At 48.2% G+C, this 19,202-nt stretch overlaps 2 protein-coding genes across 3 annotated transcripts in view; one reads left to right on the forward strand and one right to left on the reverse strand.

Annotated features, from left to right (window-relative positions):
• PHLPP2 (PH domain and leucine rich repeat protein phosphatase 2) overlaps positions 1-10,248 on the forward strand; it is a 40,854-nt gene extending 30,606 nt beyond the window's left edge. For both annotated transcript variants that reach the window (XM_072871761.1, XM_072871760.1), the window contains 6 exons: positions 1,399-1,561; positions 2,084-2,214; positions 2,598-2,708; positions 3,174-3,362; positions 3,497-3,728; positions 5,414-10,248. In XM_072871761.1, coding sequence (XP_072727862.1) covers positions 1,399-1,561; positions 2,084-2,214; positions 2,598-2,708; positions 3,174-3,362; positions 3,497-3,728; positions 5,414-6,553 — 1,966 coding nt within the window. In that variant the 3' untranslated portion in view covers positions 6,554-10,248. The remainder of the gene's footprint in view (positions 1-1,398; positions 1,562-2,083; positions 2,215-2,597; positions 2,709-3,173; positions 3,363-3,496; positions 3,729-5,413) is intronic.
• A 94-nt stretch (positions 10,249-10,342) lies between these two features.
• On the reverse strand, positions 10,343-13,597 carry MARVELD3 (MARVEL domain containing 3). Its single transcript, XM_072871763.1, has 3 exons — positions 13,389-13,597; positions 12,963-13,063; positions 10,343-12,792 (listed from the first exon to the last, which is right to left on the reverse strand). The coding sequence occupies exons 1-3, from the start codon at positions 13,445-13,447 to the stop codon at positions 12,182-12,184; spliced, it is 771 nt and encodes a 256-aa protein (XP_072727864.1). The 5' UTR covers positions 13,448-13,597; the 3' UTR covers positions 10,343-12,181.
• Positions 13,598-19,202: the final 5,605 nt, after the last annotated feature.

A 19,202-nucleotide genomic window follows, 5' to 3' on the forward strand; every position in this document is an offset into this window, starting at 1 on the left:
TTAGATTGGACGTAAGGAAGAAATGTCTTACGACGAGGGTGGTGCGGCACTGGAACAGGTTGCCCAGAGAAGTGGTGCATGTCCCACCCCTGGAAGTGTTCAAGGCCAGGTTGGACGGGGCTTTGAGCAACCTGGTCTAGCGAAAGACGGCCCTGCCCATGGCAGGGGGGTTGGACTAGACGATCTTTAAAGGTCCCTTCCAACCCAAACTGTTCTGCGATTCTATGATTTTCCAAGCGTAGCTTAAGAAGACTTCAGCTGTCTATGCATAATGATAAATATATTCAGCCTTTTTAGTTTCTTAGTATGTGGGGAGGGTTCCTCTGAACCCTTTCCAAATTCTCAATGCTTTTATGGCTATGTAGACAGCAGAACTTGGACGCTGCTCTACTGAAGATCAGAAGCAGATAATGTCAGTTGCGAGCACCTACTTGAGTCCCTTTCTGGTGACATCATTATATACACTGCTCTGTTCCGAGTACCTGTTCATCTGACTCAAGCCTTTTTCAGAGCCATGTCTCTGAGGATTGTTTCCTCTCTAATTGTGACTTGTACAAGTTCCTATGTGCATAACATTACTTAGCTAATTTAAATCACAGGCTCTCAAGGTAAGTTCATGTTACCAAACAGTTCATATTGCAGTATGTTGAAACTGAGATGCCACCGTATTTTTATCTGCAAATTTTACTAGGTATAATTTGATGAGTGTGTATATGTTTTTCTTATTAATCACTGATCTGTTGACTGTCACTGAATCAAAAATGCCTCCCTGCAGAACCCTACTAGAAGGACTTACACTGAATTCTTAATTCATTATTACTTTTCAGTATCTTCTGCAATACAGTTTTGGGGTATCAAATATATTTTCTTTGGAATATAGTAGAGAGCTAGTACTATGCTGGTAGACTCCTGTGTCAGCTTAATTTGTAGTCTCGTAAAAACCAGCAAATTCTGTTACATTAGCACAAAAATCTAAGGGTTTTTTTGTATTAATTATGTCCGCACAATTAATTCAATATTGATTGCATCTGTGCAAGCTTTGCCATGATTATTCTGGTACTGGTCAGGCTAAACAACCACTTTCATGTAAATCTGTTTATTCCTACAAAGTACGCTGACACAGCTTAGCTTTTTTTGCCAGTTTTAAAATTAAGACACTACAATCTTCTGCTTTAGTGCTTTAGAACTCAGGGGTGAAGGGATCCGTCAGTTGTATAAATCCAAGCCAAGCCTGGGGACCCTGAGCTCTTATTAGATCATCTCTTAGGGCTCTTGGTCACCTATCAGTAAATTAGAAATGTAGCTTAAAGGGCAGTGTCTATGGATACCTTATCTACAGATTCAGAAAGTGACACGTTCTTGCCTATAAGATATAGTATTCTTTTGTTTCCCTTTCAGCAAACTCAGTAAGCTGGAGCACTTGGAAGAGCTGAATCTGAGTGGCAACAAACTGAAAACAATTCCCACAACAGTGGCAAACTGCAAGCTACTTCATACACTTATTGCACACTCTAATGAAATCAGCATCTTTCCAGAGATCCTGCATTTGCCCCGTATTCAGGTATTCTTATGGAGAAGGTAAAGAGGTATTAGGGGAAAGTTTGGGTTGGAGAATGAAGAGTAACTGCTAGGAGAGGAACTGGAGATCCCAGCATTTTGCTTGATCAACCTGAGAAGAGGGCACAGAATATGCATTCTAGATCTGCCACCTTTCAGAGTTGATCAAAGATGGCTCGTCTCACGTTCACCTTAACCATCTGTCTCTGACTTGGTGTATTTCTGGTTTACCATTTGAGACAGTAGGGAGTGTTACATAGCTAGGCAGGTTTGTATATGTAAGCTTTCTGTTATCTTTAGTGTGACCTATTCTTTCAGTATTGGAGTCCTGGCTATTGCAGGTTATAAGTATTTGCTGCTTATAGATCATTCTTCTGCTGATAGGTCAGACCCATTTTCATGACCTGTTTGTGGGATACAATCAGTAGTGGGGTCATGTGGTGTTTGGAAGGAGCACTGGAGGAACTGATCACGTGAGAGAACAGAGAATATTTTCTTTGTCATTGTGCTTTTTTTGATGCTGCAGTTTGTGGACTTGAGCTGCAATGAGTTAACTGAAATCCTAATCCCTGAGGCACTGCCAGGTGCCTTGCAAGAGTTGGATCTGAGTGGAAACACAAACCTGGTGCTAGAACACAAGACACTGGACATCTTCAGGTGAGCCATGGAGATGCCAACCCAGTAGTGACCTGCACAGGAGGGGAAATGGGATAGTAAAGTGTTATAATGTATAATTGTTATAATGTTCCCTGTTATAATGTTCCCTGCCTGAGGCAGCTGAAGCTTTCTGTCTTGTAGGAAGGGAAAAGTCTGGGTCCAAATCATCAGAGCAAGCAAATAATTTCTCAGGTGGTATGGGGTTCTCCCAGCTGTCTCTGGCATAAGCAGCCAGACATCTCCAGAAGGCCAAGAGCTTAAACTCTCCTTGGTGCAGTTCTTTCCACAGGCTGCTGTCTAAAACTCTAGGCTGGACAAGGTTGTTTGGCCACAAGCTCTTCAGCAGGGTTTAGGAGAGAATGACTTCTGTTCTCTCTCTGTAGTCACATTACCACACTGAAGATCGATGCTAAGCCCTCCCTCACAGCAGACTCGGCACTCACTTCTACCTTCTGGAGTCATGGAGTAGCTGAGATGGCAGGCCAAAGAAATAAGTGAGTATTGTGGTCTGCTGGACGCTGACACTTTGTCTTCTCAGGGTGCTAGGTGGAGTGCACTGCTAAGCACCCAAGCAGACTTGTTTTGCTCAAGAGCTCATCCGTCCCTCTGTCTCTCCAGATCTCTTGCTAAGTCTTGGTAACTCAAGCCTCCGCATTGTCCTTTCCCTCAGTTTTCCCACTTATCCGGGGACACTTGGACTTTGCTTCCCACCCTAGCAGAGATGCTTTTTCTTTCTCTTGCCAGCTGTGCCCATTGCCCTCTACTGAGCGTGGTTAAGGAGGGTTTGGGAGTTCCAGTAATAAACTGCAGCTGTACATCTCACGGTGCAGTGAATGTAGGGGCAGTGGCTTTGCTGCCCTGTGAGAACAGCACTCACAGCAAGATGCCTGATGGCTGGGTTTTTGGGACCGTATAATCTTTTGAGACGTACTAACTTTGCTTGTGTGCTTTTCTAACAGGCTGTGTGTGTCATCCCTAGCACTGGGGAACTTTGCAGAGGGGGTGGAGGCTGTGTATGGCATGTTTGATGGTGACAAGAACGAGGAGCTGCCACGCTTGCTGCAGTGCACCATGGCCGATGTGCTCCTGGAGGAGGTACAGCAGTCAGACACCATGTTCATGTCCAACACCTTCTTGGTCTCCCACAGGTAGGACAGTGAGCAAGCTGGTCCTGGTGGGACCTGCATAGGTATATCACTTAATGTGTTAGGTGGGGTGAGGCAGCCCTCCAGAATGCCTGTCACTGGAGTCTGGAGCCTTCCTACACCTTCTCCTCCAACAGGAAGCTGGGCATGGCTGGGCAGAAGCTGGGTTCCTCTGCTGTTCTGTGCTATATTCATCATGATGTGGCTGATCCAGCCAGCAACTTTTCTCTGACGGTGGCCAATGTGGGGACGTGCCAAGCCATTCTGTGCCGAAGTGGAAAACCACTGCCTCTCTGCAAGGTCTTCAGCCTTGAACAATGTTCAGAAGAAGCCAAGAGAGTCAAGGAGCAAAAAGCCATTATAACAGAGGTTGGTTTCGACCCTCTTCACTTCAGCATCCACCCTCCTGTAAAAGCTTGGTACAAACACATGAGCTCTGCTGCCTGCACAATACTACAGGGGAGAGGATGGCATGAAGGTGTTCGAGTGACTTGTCTGTTGCTTCCTGCTCTGCTTCTCTTGCTGATTAGCTATTCAGAATGACATGTTCCTAAAACACCCGTTATGGCCTGAGAACTACAGGTACAGGATGCCAAGGATGGCTTGAGGAGAGAGGGAGGAAAGAAAATAGGTGTGGAGCTAAAGGAGGGGAGGTCCATAATACTGCGCATGACTTGGGTGAGTGTGGAGAGGAGCCACTGAAGAACAGAGCAGGGCCTGGGAAGTCATCTTGTCTCAAAACCCCAAAAATATCTTTGGTGTTTCTTGAAAAGTAGGACTGAAGTTACCTCCCTTTGGATTTCTTCCATGTTTTACTCAGTGAAGGTACGGGATTAGTGGCCCTTGAGACATGCAGAACATGGATATAAAGTATATTATAGGTAAAAGTTTTAAGACAAAAAAGACAGAAATGGTCATTGGTTTTATGCAAAAGTATTAAAATTATTTCTGGAGAACTCTCTGAAGGTTAATTTTCTAAAAACTTGGAAATAACAGGGAAGTTCCAAAGAACTGGAAAGTACGTTGTCGGCGAAGATCTGAGAAATCAGTGCCGGTCATATTAGTTTTATGCTCGGTGGGTCTTTTATAAAGTACCAGGTTGTTTGATAACAGATTATCCCTGTCAGAAACACTTTTAATGGGTTAGAGCTCTGCAAGGTGCTATATTCCATAGCACTCTGACTAAAAATAACTGTGGAATCAATGTAGCATGTTAAACTGGCTGACTAATGGATTCTGAAAAATAAAAGTGAAATCATTGTCTAAGGAGACTTCCCTGCATGTGTCCTCTGCTGATGTTTAATACTTAGCAGCAGCAGCAACATTTAACACCCAGAGGATACGGAAATTAAGAATACTGAAATTAAATTCAAAACACTGGGGAAGCTGTGTACTCTGTATGCACTGACTTGGAAAAGGGACTGAGGGCTGTGGACAATTTTCTATCCAGGAGACTAGTGCCAGGCTGGCCAGGGGACTATCTAGCAGGAACAGGAAGGAGGTAATACCTCCAGGTTACAGCAGTAGCGTGAGATACCTACTTGTTCTTTTCTTCCTCAGGATGTAGTGCGCACACTTCAGAATGCAGTTATATGTTAATAAAGAGGGATATAGTTCAGAAAATGCACAGAGATTATTTAATGTCCAGATAATCTGCCTTGCAATGAGAAAGTAAAAAGTCACTATCTTGCTCATACTGAAAAAATAAGTTTCATGTAAAACTCATGAATGAGATTCTCCGATCAATGTGCTGCAGGTAATCTAGCTGCGCATTTCAGAATAGTTTGCCAGAATTCTTCAGAATGTGACAAAAAGTCTTGTGGGATAAAAGCGTGTTACTGCCAGCATGGGTGATGGGCGATTACTGTACCTGATGATCAGGTACAGTGAATGCCTGTGCTGTGGTACCTGGACCTAGGTCCCTTTCTCCTGTACTGTAGCTGTGCACTGGCATTTCTCAAGGCTCCAAACCAGTATATGGGCAGGGGAAAGACTGCTCTCCAAATGATCTCACAGCAGATCTAATGCTACTGCCTTGTTTCTCTTGACTGCAGGACAATAAGGTCAATGGTGTGACTTGCTGTACTCGGATGCTGGGCTGCACATACCTGTATCCCTGGATCCTGCCCAAACCGCATGTCAATTCCATTCCACTGACTGTACAAGATGAGCTGCTACTTCTAGGGACCAAATCTCTCTGGGAACACCTTTCTTACACAGAGGCTGTCTCAGCCGTGCGCCACCTACATGACCCACTTGCTGCTGCGAAGAAACTCTGCACTTTAGCCCAAAGCTATGGCTGCCAAGACAATGTAGGTGCAATGGTGGTGTGTCTGAACATCAGTGAGGACAGCTGCACATGTGAGATGCATGGCCTCACTCTGCCAGGTCCTGGGGGATTTAGTTCCACCACCACCAAGCCAGCAACACCTTCATCTAGCAGTGGAATTGCTTCAGAGTTCAGCAGCGAACTGTCTGCTTCTGAGGTTAGCAGTGAGGTGGGCTCTACTGCTTCAGATGAACACAATGCTGTTGGTCTTGATGGCAGTTTGCTACCACGACAAGAGCGACGTTGCAGCCTACATCCTGTGCCCCCCTCAAGCATCTTTCAGCGCCAGCCTTCCAGTGCCACCTTCTCCAGCAACCAGTCTGACAATGGTCTGGATAGCGATGATGAGCAGCCTGTGGAAGGTGTGATGACAAATGGCAGCAAAGTGGAGGTAGAGGTGGACATCCACTGCTGTAAAGGAAAGGGCCTGGAGTTTGAACCTCCTGCTGCAGAGTACAGCTCCTCTGCTACAGGGCCAGAGGATGACTCTGGGCTTGTCCTCATCATTCGGAGACAGAACAGTGTAAACAGCAACACTGTGCAGAGAGGGGTCAAGGAAAAGTGCGAACTGCAAAAATCTCTTTCCACGTGCTGTCTCTATGGAAAGAAGCTTTCCAATGGCTCCATAGTGCCCTTGGAGGAGAGCCTCAATCTCATCGAAGTAGCCACAGAGGCACCCAAGAAGAAGACAGGCTATTTTGCTGCTCCATCCCAGATGGAGCCAGAGGATCAATTTGTGGTGCCACCTGATCTGGAGGAGGAAGTGAAGGAACAAATGAAGCAGTACCAGGAGAATGGAGCAGATCAGGAAAAGAAAGAAGAACATGCAGTGGCTCTGCCAGAGGAGTTTGACACAGCTTTGTAACCCTACAAGTACTGCTCCCACATTGTCTGTCCCAAGAAGCTCTGTCCCATAAGGGCTGTCCTGCCCTCCAAGGGGAGCTGGGATCTGCAAGGAGTACAGGCATCTGCTGCTTCCTTAATGGAGCTGAGGAAGAATTGGGAGTGCTAAGGTCTGGGCTGTCCCGTTTTCGCTGTAGAGTCTCAGTTGTTCTATGAGCACTCAGACCAGCAGCTGAGCTCTGTGTTAGGGACTGTCTGGAAATTGTGCAAGCCCTAGGAAGAAGGCAGGTGTTCCAACACCTGCCTGTAACTCCTTGAACCCTGAGGTCCTGCCAGCTCTGCAGGAAAGGGGCTGGCATATGTGTGTGTGGGGTGAGGAGGCTGCTGAGGAGACAATGTTCAGTGTTTGGAGTCCTGTGAATATTTCTGATGCAGCCCCCCTGCCCCTGTCCCCCCCAGCACCTGACTTTGTTACTCCTTGAAAGAATACAGCCAGTTGCAATGAAGCTGACCCAAGAATGGTTTCCTACATTAATTGCAAGCACTTTTATTGATTGCACTTAAGCTGTTCTGCTCCCCTTCAGCCCAGCACTTTATTATTTAGGGTTAGGGGAGAGAGCACTCCACAGCAGGTGTGGTAGGGGCTTTTCCCAATGGATATTGTTAGGGCAGTGGAGGACTCAGGGTACCAGTGTTGTGATGAGCACTGATGTAGGGTAGAGTGAGGGTTATGATGGGATCAGCCTATGCAGGATGAGAAAATACACAGCTGAGGGATAAGCACGTGCCTACTGATGCATTTTACATGGAGCATAGGAAAGATCAGCTCTGGACTGGTTGATTAAGGTAGTGTGTAGAGCTAGTGCTTCTAGCTGCAGAGCACAGACCCAGCTCAGCAGCAACTTGGCCACCTTCATCATGGATGCTTTACAGTAGAGGCTTCCTGTATCCAGAAGACAGGGAATGAAACCCAGAGCTCACGCTTGTGTCAGCGAGGTACTCGGTCCAAGAGGAAACCAAGTTGTAAGCAGTGGCATGCCCCTCTAAGGCTAGTGAGCAGTGGGGCTGCCCTTCATATGCTGGGGAAGCATTCAGTGCTCTGTTCCACCAACATAAGCCTCTGCACTGTCAGCTACAGCGTCTTTGCTTGCCTCTGAAAACAGGAGTCATATTCCAAATCCACAGCAACCTGCATTTCATGGTACATGCCCAATTTGGCCACAGACAAGGTGAAAGCATACTTATTTCTGCTTAGCTTTCAATGCAAAAGGAAAAATTTTCTTTTCACCTTAATAACATCTTTATCAGCACCAGAAAAGATGTTTACAACAGTCCCACTAATGGTGAATTGGCCAGTCTGCACTTGGCAGATGCATTGTGTTTCCATTAGGATTTCTGGTGCAGGGTGTAAATCAGCCACCTATGTCGTCATCTCGTGTAAGGGTTGTGAAAAGACCACTGCCCCCGTAGTGTGCAGATGTGTCTTCCTTAGCTGACAGAGAGCTGGACAGCAGCTGCCCTGGTCACGTCAGTGATGCAGTAATCCTGACTGTAATGTGGGATAGTGCCTTTTCTTCTTTATTAATTATATTTATGAAGAAAACTTGAAAGTTTCTTCTCAAGAGCCTTGAGGGGCTTGAGTTGTATATTTTTGGATCAAATTCAGGCCTTGTTCAGAAGGAAATACTGTGCAGACTACTTGTGGGGTTCTGTCAATATAGATCTTTTGACAAAATCTAACAGAGTTTTACTGAGATTTCAAAGCACCTTGAATTTCTCCTCACTAGGAAAAAATTGTATTTTTACCATGCATGAGGGAGCAACAGTTTAGGATATACCTTGTGCTAGTTACAACATAATCATGAAACCACCCAACTTTTTCCAAAGCTTAAACTCTCACAAATTTTGGCTGTTTAAATGCCTGTTTCATTTGGAAATGGAGAGAAAAGCTAATTCTTAGAATCACAGAAACAGCAGCATTTGAATACCTTAGGCAGAGAAACAACAGCAGAAAAGATTCAAAAACTAAACCCCAAACCTCTTTCATGTTCTCTCCAAATAAGTATGCAGAAAAGGCTCATCCCAATGTATTTGACTGTAACTTTCAATTCTGTCACTGGTGATAATTTTACCAAATATCTGTGCTCAGCCCAACATTTCCCGATACCTGACAGGGCTGCAAAGCAGGCTCTGTTCAGTATGGGGCTTGTGCAGAAATACACTCTTCTTTCTGAATAAGACTGTGACAAACCTTGCACTACAGGAGTGGCAGATGTTGATGCAAATCAGGTCTCTATTTCTTGCACTGATGTGGAAAATCCCATGTGTCCTTGCCAGTCTGAACCAGTAGCATTCCATGGAGAGTGGGCATTGCCACAGGGAGTTAGTCATGAATGGCTCTACCTAGCTTAGTGGGGAAGGACTAAGTAAAATAAAGCTCTGCAATGGGGCACGCAGATTTCTGAGTTGCTCTTCTTCACAGTAGTGGCAGAATGGAATGCAAGGAATTTCTCCTTATTTCTCCAGTGCTGTTTCTGGTTTTGAAGCAGAAAGGGAGTTTAATACAGCCAGCTCCTATTTTCTGTGGGTGTGAACTATCATGGCAGAACGTGGCTTGTTCTCTTACACTAGGTAGAGTCCACGGCTTTCTCTGCTTAAGCTGGTATTATGAACTGTTTGTCTTACTCCGGGCCACACAGCCTGAGTGCTTCCCTCCACCACCAGCTTTTATTTTTCCTGCCTCCCTAGAGGCAGCAAGCTTCTCCTTTGTCTTCCTCACCTTGCTTATTACCATCACCTTAGAGTTCAAGTTCCCTAGGAGCACTGCTGTAGGTGGAACAGGTATGAATGGGCAAGTCTAGTGAAGGACTCATAGCAGGGGATAGAAAGTGTTTTCCCAGTTCTCTTCCTGTTCTCCTCCAATCTCTTCCCTGATTTTTGTATGTGGTTCTTGCACAGATACTTCATCTCCACAGAGCCACATCACTAAGAATGTCCCATTCGTTAACAGATTTGCTATTAGAGAGAGGTTCTCAGCTTGGGGGCATCAGGCTCCCTCATCCCTGCTGAGCAATGCCAGACCAGCTATGCTCCATGTGGCCACAGTCAAGTTAGGCTGGTGAGGTGGTTTGTCCATCTCTTCAGTAATTCTGGCTCTGCTGATGAGCATGCTTGCCAAGAACAGGAACTCTAAAGGCACTGACCTGTCTGCCGTGTCCTCCTGTCCAGAAAGGCTTCCACAAAAGGAACCCATAAAGGTTATATTCAGTGATGAGTAGCTGGGGCCCAAGTATTAAGGATAAGGGACAGCCTCCAAGTTGCTCCCCGCAGCAGGAACAGGCCTGGTGAAGGCAGCGCCACAGGTTGCTGGGACCTGATCAGAATCCTCAACTAGATGGGAAGGTAAAATCCTGTTCCAAGAAGGAGCAAGTATTTCCCTTTCTCGGGGACAGGCTGCTGTGAGGCCTGAAATCCTCCTCGTACACAGCACATCCAGCCACACCTAAGGCCCTTGGACTTCAGGAGTTTCTGCGCTCCTTCCAGATGGTGATGGCTTTCACGTCACTTGCCAAAGGCCTTCTTCAGGCAGTAGGTTCACCGCTTTGGTTTTGTGCAGTTGTTGTCTCCTGTTCCACTGCTGTCTAAAGACTCAAGTGTATTTTTTCCTCTTTTTTCACATTTTAAAGCATTACCTTTTTTTTAACTTGACTCATGTGACCCAGCGCATGTTAAACATTGCAGCGCACCGTTTATTAAATAATTTTTTTCATGTTTTTTATTTTTAAAAAGGAGAATATTTTCTGTATCCCACTCTAGCATGCACCTATAATAATCCCCGATTTTATCATGTATGGGAGTAGGTTGTCCAATGAATGCACCTTCAGCACTGTGGCCTATGTTTGTATTGCTTTGGAGAGGCAAATAACATAAGATTGCTGGAAAACACTATTCCATTGATTCTTTATTCAGATGTATAGAGCAGTCCAGGAAGGAAGAGTATTTTTGCATCAACTTTTCAGCTGACTTAGCAATAAAGATTTTTACTTTCATCTAACAATATATTCTGATTCTGTTACTGCGCTGGAAGGAATTTGTGCAATATCCCAGTCAAACATAGCTGTGGCTAGCAGTAGCTGTGCTGTAGGGGCTCCTTCACTGGGCTCTGTGTGCTACTTCACTCATCAGCCTTCCATGCAAAAGCTACTTGCAGGACACTGTGAGGGTGGAATTCATAATACCAATTATTAGGCCGCTTCCTGTATCCTGCCAGAGGAATCCTGCCCCATGAACTTGCTCTAAATAGTGCTGTACAGCTCTCTAAAAGTAGCTGCAGTAAGCAGGAAATACAGAATCTTTAAAAGAAATAGGACCACAGTGGACTGTCCACATAAATCCCTGCACTGAAACACTCAATACATCTAGCTACTAGAAGGGAGGAGAAATCAAAACAAACCCCAGAGTACCTGGTGTGTTCCTATTTAGCATTTGTTTTACTTTTGTATCTCTAGTTCCAACAATGTTCCATGGTTTTGGTAATTGTGAGGATTTAGTCACTGGTGCCAGTGAAACTGGAGATACATCCAAGACAAAGCATGTTTCTGGTATGTTTAGTTTGGCATTTGGGTTTTGGGGGTGTTTTAATATGGGCAGAACTGGTCTGTGAGACCAGTGGTGGCTCCATCTTCATACGGACAATGCACATTGTGGGCACTGCTCTGAAGGGACACTTCATTCTGAGGCATGATTTTGGGATTCTAGTGCTACTTTTCTTTTCCCCGTTACTTTTAACTTTTATAGGAAATTTAAATTTCACCTTTTTTTAATAAATAATACAAGATCAGCATCTAATTTTCCCAACTTGTGCATTAAAAATGTATTTTGAAAACAATATACTTCTATCTTAAACCACCTGTTTGAGCTCTTAAAGCTTTTGTCCGATTATCCCAACACAGGGCATCTTTTTAAGCAAAACTGTTGTATACAAGTTATATAGAAGACCATTTCATCCAAAACTGTGCCCTCTCCAGGAGAGTTTGAAAAGGCATTGTGTTACAAATTAGGCTGAGTGTAGTCATTTGCAAGTTTCTCTCAGGCTTCTCTGATGGCTCTGTAAATGCCATGTTCGAACTGCCCTGTTTGAAAGCAGTACTACAAGAAAGCAGTAATTAGCTGCCGCAACAACGGGCCTCTATCACCCATTTTTAAGAGCTCTGTTCTCAGTGGACAGTCATATGCCCTTTGTAAAGATAGTTTCAGCTACAGCAAGCTGTTCATCAGCAGAAGCATGTAGTAGCAGTACTTGAGCAAGACCTCACTGGAGGAGAACAAGACACCCGACAGAGGGGATGAAAGGCTACCTCTGAAGCAGGCAGCTTGCTAGTCAGCTACACGAGGACAGTCAGTCTCTACTAGGAGACAGCCACCAGATGAAGACAATCCACTGGACTAACTCTGTGTCCACTAATAATTCAGTAATGCAGGCTAGGTTAGGAACAGCTTGACTGTACCATATTTAGAGCTACACTCTCTCAGGGTGTGTTCTGCTGCAGCACTAAGGATGCACTGCCCAGAAGCAAGGAATAGCATACTGCTTTGTCTCAGTACGGAGGCTGGCAAAAATCATGACCATTACTGGAGCAGAGGAATCATTCTAAAGCTCATATAATTGCACTGGCTTCTGTTTCAGTTTGTGAACTGCTCTGTACCCCCTGACAGCTAGGCCTGCACTAAGCAGGTATGCCACGACAGCTACGCAGCCTGAGAGGCCGACGGCAATCTCTGCCCCATGCAGGCTGCACCCAAAGCCCTGATAGCCTTTGCTTTGATAAAGCTGCTCTCTCTCTTTGCACACTGATGAATTATAAACCCCCAGCAGAAAATGGAAGAAATAGTACACAGCGGGCACTATGCCAATTGCAATCGCTGTGTCCAGGATGCATTCAAGTAGCAGCCATGCTGGGAAATGCCATGGTAACCGTAAAACACCGACCAAAATAAGAATGCAAGAGAAGACCAGGAGACACCCTCCCACAGCCATTGCTGCCCTTGCAATTGGCAGCTTTAGCAAGTAGAAGCGCCGGTCGAGCTGCTGGGCTTGTTCCCCGTCTGCTCCACTAAAGCCACTGTAAGCCCCGCCGTACTGGTAGTAGTAGATGCCCCCCAGGCTGGGAAGGCCCGTGTAGCCTCCCGTCGAGCCGCAGGACACGGCGCTGCAGACCAGGATCAGCACGGCGAGCAGCGCTTCCACCATCTGGCAGCAGGCTGGAAGGGGAAGGGCCGAGGTGGGTCTGCGGCCGGAGCGGAGGGCCGCCGAGCCCGAGCCGTCTGGCGGCCAGGAAGGAGCCTCTCCCCGGGCCGGGCGAAGGGGGCCCCGAAGGGAAGCCAAGCCGGGCCGGGCAGTCCGCTCCCGCGGCCCCTCCCGCCCCGCTCACCCCTGCCCGTGCGCAGGTACCGGCAGCGACGGCACTCCAGCAGCCCCGGCGCGGCGGCGCGGCTTCCCGGCGGCCCCTCCGGCCCTGCTCCAGGCACGGCGCTGAGGGGAGACGGCGGCGGGGATAGCAGCGACCCGCCCGGGCTTCTCACGGCCGCCCGCCCGGACCCCTCACGGCCGCCCGCCCGCCCCGCCGAGTCCCGCCCCGCCGAGTCCCGCCCCGTCCCCTCCTTCGCCCGGACCCCTCACGGCCGCCTGCCCGCCCCGCCCCCCGCCCGGGCCCCTCACGGCCGCCCGCCCGCCCCGCCGAGTCCCGCCCCGTCCCCTCCTTCGCCCGGACCCCTCACGGCCGCCTGCCCGCCCCGCCGAGCCCCGCCCCGCCCCCCGCCCGGGCCCCTCACGGCCGCCTGCCGGCCCCCCTCCTCACCGCCCGCCCGCCCCGGTGCGTCCCGTCCGCGGGGCGCGGGGGCCGCTCCGCTCCGCCATGGCCCGGCGTGGCTCCGCTCCTCCGGCGCTGGGCTGGGCCGGGCCGGGCCGGGCCGCGGAGCGCGGGATCGGGGCTAGTGTCGGCGCGGTGCGGGGTCGCGCCGCGGGCTGGGAGGACCTCTGTTCCCTCCGCCCGGGCTTGCCTCAGCCCTGCCGGGGTCCTCCCAAGGGCGGTGGCCGGGCCCTGCCCCGCCTGAGGGAGGCGTTGAGGGCACGTCGCGGCGCGCTGCCTGCGGCGCCTGTTCATGGACCTGTTGCCCGCGGGCGTCCCCGCTGGCTTTCCGTTCACACGGACGCTGTCCCCACAACCCCTTGTGGCGACAAGGCCCTGCCATACAACAAGTACTTGCTTGTACCGATTGGAAACTGAGCACCGACTAATTCACAAGTGCCACTTTCTCCTGTGCTGTGTGTTTTGGTGAAAGTGTTCTGCATTCAGCTTGTCTGACACCTTGTGCCTCTGTAAACCTCAGTCCTGCCCCTCCGTTCCTTTCTCAGACCCAAGTCCAGCCTTTTTAGTCTCTCCTCGCACAGCAGTGGCACCATTCCCTTTGTTGTGTCAGCTGCCCTTCTCTGGGCCTTCCCTAACTCCCCTAAATCCACCTTGTGAGGTGGTGACTAGCCCTCCGTGCAGCACTCGACACAAGTGCACCAGGGTTTTATCTCACAGCAGAATGACTGCCTCTGCCTTCTCCTGTGCTTCTCCTGGCAATGCACAGCATTTTGTTGCTTCGCTGGCTGTGCTGGCATGTGGAGCCCGTGTCTCCAGAGGACAGTCATCAACACCTTGGGATCTGTCCTGCAGTGCAGCTGCCAGGTTCCAGTTCAGCACTCTGCAGGCCACATTCAGGTAATTTTCTTTAGATGCATTACCTTATATTTATCCATACAGAACCAAATAGACCTCGTCTGTGCCTGTTTGCTGGAGGCCACTTCAGACAATATGATGTGCCCTTTTTACTGGCTGCCCCATTTCCACACACAGTAATGTCCTGCTGCCCAGTGGGACTGGCTGCCATCCCGTCCCAGGAGGCTGCTGAGCACAGCCATCACCTTCCAGCAGAGGAGGCGATGACTTGCTCCTGTGTTGATTGGTGGTTGCTGGAGTGAAGGCAAGTGCCCAGGATCTCACCCATGCACAAGTGTCAGCATTTCTCAGGGCTGGTAAGGGCAGAGCTGATTCAGGAAAGGCTGCGTGTCATGGGGAAAAAAAAAATAGCGGGACAATTTGGAGTCACAGGGAAGCATAGAAAACTCCACAGCCAGAGTGAATGCTTTTATCCAAGAGTTTGACTAAATGCTGCCTGGAAAAGCTTTAGCATTGCAAAGAAATACTTTTGTTGCATTTAGGAAAACAGAGACTTTTAGGGAAACAGGGTTATACCATGAGGTCTCAGACACACTGTCTGAAAATGTGCCCCGAGAGGTCCAAACTTATCACTAAGATGCAGAAATACATTTCCTCCATCTGTAAGATTGGTGGCAACAGTAAGATTGCTTCACCCTTCTGCCCTTGCAGGAGCAACAGCAACAACCCTATAGATTGATACCGTGAGAAGCCTATAAACTGCAGTACTTCTGCACCTTAGCGCCGTAGGAAAACACTCTCCTCAACGTTTCACCTGACTCCACGAAGGACAGGAGATCTGAAAACTCATCTTAAAATTTACTTAGTTTGGGGATAAGAGAGAAGCAAAACAAAAGAACTCTTTGTTCAACCCCCAGTTCAGATAGAGGGGACAGGAGTTGTATGATGATGATAAGTTAGAAAATGGGGAGACCATAGGGAGCTTAGGACAAGGGCTCTGGAGATAGTGCAGGTGCTCAGCAGTGAGGCTGTTGCACACACCTTTTGGTGTGCATATGTTTCATCACTCATGTTCATGGGCCAGAACCCAGGCCTCTTTGCTGCCATGCACAGGATGAGCTTAAAAGCTTTGGCAACACTTGTATAATTTGAGGATCATGGGCAGTGCCATTTTGCTTAGTAGAGCTTTTAACTGCCATGAGAGGGACATGAACAACTAAGTTGAATGATCATGAGTCACAAGAAGTGAGAAAATAAGTGTTTCTTATGCAGAGTGTTGCTGCTGGTCATCCAGCAACCTGAGCTGAAGCTTTCTTTGGAATTTGTGATGTGCTGGAATTACTTCTTCAAAGACAGAGCTGGGAAGCACTGCTCTGTTGATCTGGTGATGCATTCAGTGTTTTACTGGAGTGTTTGTGGCTAACAAGTGAGGTACAAACTTCAAGGTATTGTAGAACTGAGCCAATCTTACTCCATTTCTGTTGCTATATTGAGAATTGTTTAAAAAGTGCTTTGCGTCCCTTCACTCCTGCTCAAAGCACCGCAGCTGAGCTTGGTCAGCATCGTCTTCTGGGTTCCTATTCTCACTGCAACAAGTAGCAGTCAGCAGAAGAGAGCAACGGGAAGCTGAGGACACCAATATTAATCTTCACCTCTGCTTTGGCTTCTCTTTTTAATTTTTTTTTAATTTTGGCTCTTCTGTTTCGGGCTGCTCCTGATGTCATTGCTGCACTAAGGGGAGGGAAGGGCCTGGCCTGGCTTGCCATGGGCCAAGAGCTCTGACCTGGTTCAGTGCCCTCCCTGGGAACTTGGAGGGTGAAGTGGAAGGAGCAAGTCATGAACTGCCTCATATTTCTCCAGCGTGAGGCAGCTGGGAGCTGCAGCACAATCACTGCTGAACACCACAGCCAGATTTATTGACTGTCCCACATAAATAAATAATCACGGGAACAATGAGCGCAGCACGATGACGATGCAGCAGTGCTGCAGAAAAGAACTGGAGGTTATTGTGAATGACAAACTGAACTCAAGTCCACAATGTCATCCTGTTGCGAAAAAAACTAACATTGCTAGGGTGTATAAACAGGAATGTCACATGTAGGACATGTGAAGAAATTCTTCTGCCCACCCCCCGCTTCAGTGCTGGTTAGGCCTCCAGTCCTGCATACTGTGTTTCCAGAGGCGAGTGGATCAGCTGGAGGAGATCCAGAGGAAAGCAAAAGAAAGCTCTAGAAATGCAACCTATGAGAAAAAGATTGATCCCAGTCCTCTCATTTGACAGAACAGGTGTCTGTTAACAACTTGCAGGCTTGTTAATGGGGAGGTGTCTTAAGAAGTTGCAAACTTGTGAAAAGCTGCCATCAAGAGGAGGGGAATATTTTGTTCTCCCTGTCTGCTGTTGGCATGGTCAGAAAGCAGTGAGCTTAGCTTGAAGCAAAAGGGGTGTGATTTCGGCACCCTCAAGAAAAGACAATACTTCTCCCACACACCCCGACTCCACCACTTTGTAACGAGACGAGCATTTGTTGCTGGAGCAGACTGGTTGGGCAGATGGTGGGTTTCCATCACTGGGGCTCAAATTCAGTCATGAGAGGGGCTGGCCTGTCTGTGCTCTGAGAGAAGGAGGTTCCCGGTGCTGCCCATCCCACTCACTGCAAGCTCATGGTGTCACCTTGCCCCGCAAAGCCACCATGCACCTTTCCATCCCATCCCCATTGGCTGGTCACTGTCACTGTGGCTTCAAGGCCATCAAGGAGGCAGCTGCCACAACAAAGCATGCAACAGCTCAGGTCTCTGAAGTCATCACTCAAACACAGGGTACACACTTACATAATGTTTACCTGGACGTAAACAAAACGCAAGGCTGGACAAGGTGTTTCTCTTCGCTGTGCCTGTACCCAGGAGCCGCTAACGCTCACGCTTTGTGGAGCATTCCTCTCAGCATCTGTAGCAGGGCTTGCGAGTCCTTGATTGTGCCTCTTGGGCCTGTAGCTTGCCAGTGCTTCCAACTCTCCACGAACCTGGAGCGCGCTCTGTGTCTCTCAGCATGCTTGCAAGGGACGTAGTGCCCAGGCTGAGCGTGCAAGGGCCCTCATAGCTGCCGGATTCCTCCCCCTCCCCAGTGCTGCAATGGTCTGTGGCTGGGGAGAGAGATCTGGATTGCCCAGCACAGCTGGTATCAGGTTGCAGCACTGCATTTGCAGACACTGGTATTGTGGAAGGCCCTCAAGATGCCATGGTCATGAAAGCATTCAGTTTTTACATTTCCTAGTTTTCTTGACAGAGGGAAATTGCTGTTGTAGGAGATAGCGCTCGTTAAGGCAGGTCTATTAATGCAGCTGTTTTCAGCCTAGCCCAGGGCCTGCGGAAGAGAGCTCTACCAGGAGCCTAGACAGAGTATCACTGTCCCTACTGCCATGCCCTGCGTTCGTGTGCAGTGTGAGCCACCTCGTTCCACTTTCAGAAGAAGTGCAGAGATCAGACAGGCCCCAGATGCCAGTGCTCCCCTTTCCAAAGCCCAACTCACATAGGTAGCAAGAGCACCCTGCAATCCGCTTGCTGTACACAGGCTACTGTTCCAGAATGAGGCATCTCTAGCCAGACTGTACAATTTGCCTTTTAATGTCTTTCAGATTTTTATTTCTGAGATCAAATCAAAATTGATCCTAAGTACAGGCAGACAGCTAAAATAGCTACTGTATATTTTTGAGTCACTCTGTGTGGATTGTGCCATCTTTCTGGCTTTTAAACACGATGTTTGCACAGCTTTGTAGAACCTAGCCGGGTTTTTTTGGAGCCGATTTTCTGCTCTGATTATGCAAAATGATAACAGGTGCTGTGCTCCATTTCAGGTGAATGCTGGGCAATTAAGATTGCTGGAGGCACAACCATCATCATGGTTTGATCAGAGACTCATGCAGATATATGTAGGTTTGGCATAGCAGCCCTGTCCACACCGCAAGGCAGATTTAACTGTGAATATGTGCATTTTCAGAGTGCCCATGTGACCTGACCTGTAACAGACACGGTTTGTCCTTTGCATTTCAGGAAACCTGCTGCAGTGTTATAAAGCTGAATATGCTGTGGGAATCAATAAACAGTCACAAAATTCATGAGAGCCAAGGAAACTTTGTGGCTATTTGCTCATCTAAATGAGAGATTAACAATAAATGGATTTTAAACAAAAAGAAGAAGGAAAAATCACATATTTGGTTATTAAAAGCTGATTCAACTGGAAATGCAGAGACCAAACAGAGATTAGGCTACACACATATTTGTGGATACCAGACCTTAACTGGTTGGGGCTGTACCAGTGTCAGAAAGGAGCAGATAGAAATTGCTGAAAATAAAAGCAAAATGTGAGGAGGTAACTAGCAAAGTGATTTGTTATTGACCCTGGTGGATTTTTGTGCAGAGCACCAGTTGGGTGTCTGTCCCTGGAGCAGTGCACCCTGAATGGGGGTGCAGGGCACATGGGCAAAACTCGACTGGTGCATGTCCTACCTGCAGCCTGACAGAGACACGGGTTTGTCAGTGCAGTGATGCTTGAGCCAGTGCTCCACTCAAGCAGCCGTTTGTCAGTCCTGCTTTGTAACTGTGGCTGGTCCTGGAAGAGGGAACTGTTTGCTCTTGCCGGCTTGGCCTCTCTTCACAGAAATGGGACTCTGGGCAGTCCTGGTACCAGAGCAAGGCAGTACAAAAAAACATTGAAGCCATCACCAGTTTCTCCTTCCACAGGGAACAGACAAAAATCAATTGCTCAAGCTACATAAGAAAGAGGGAGCTGAAGTGGTACAAGACACCTGTGGGGGAAAGCTGCTGAGACAGAGGAGCAAACTGCAGGGGGGAGGCTAGTCAGGGCTAGTGGGGTACAGAGGTCCTGACGGTCAAGACAGCCAGCTGCCTTGCTGGCAGAAATGCATCCTGCAGGGTATGGCCACCTCTTTC

This window comes from Ciconia boyciana, chromosome 9 (assembly GCF_034638445.1).
Source record: "Ciconia boyciana chromosome 9, ASM3463844v1, whole genome shotgun sequence".
NCBI lineage: Eukaryota > Metazoa > Chordata > Aves > Ciconiiformes > Ciconiidae > Ciconia > Ciconia boyciana.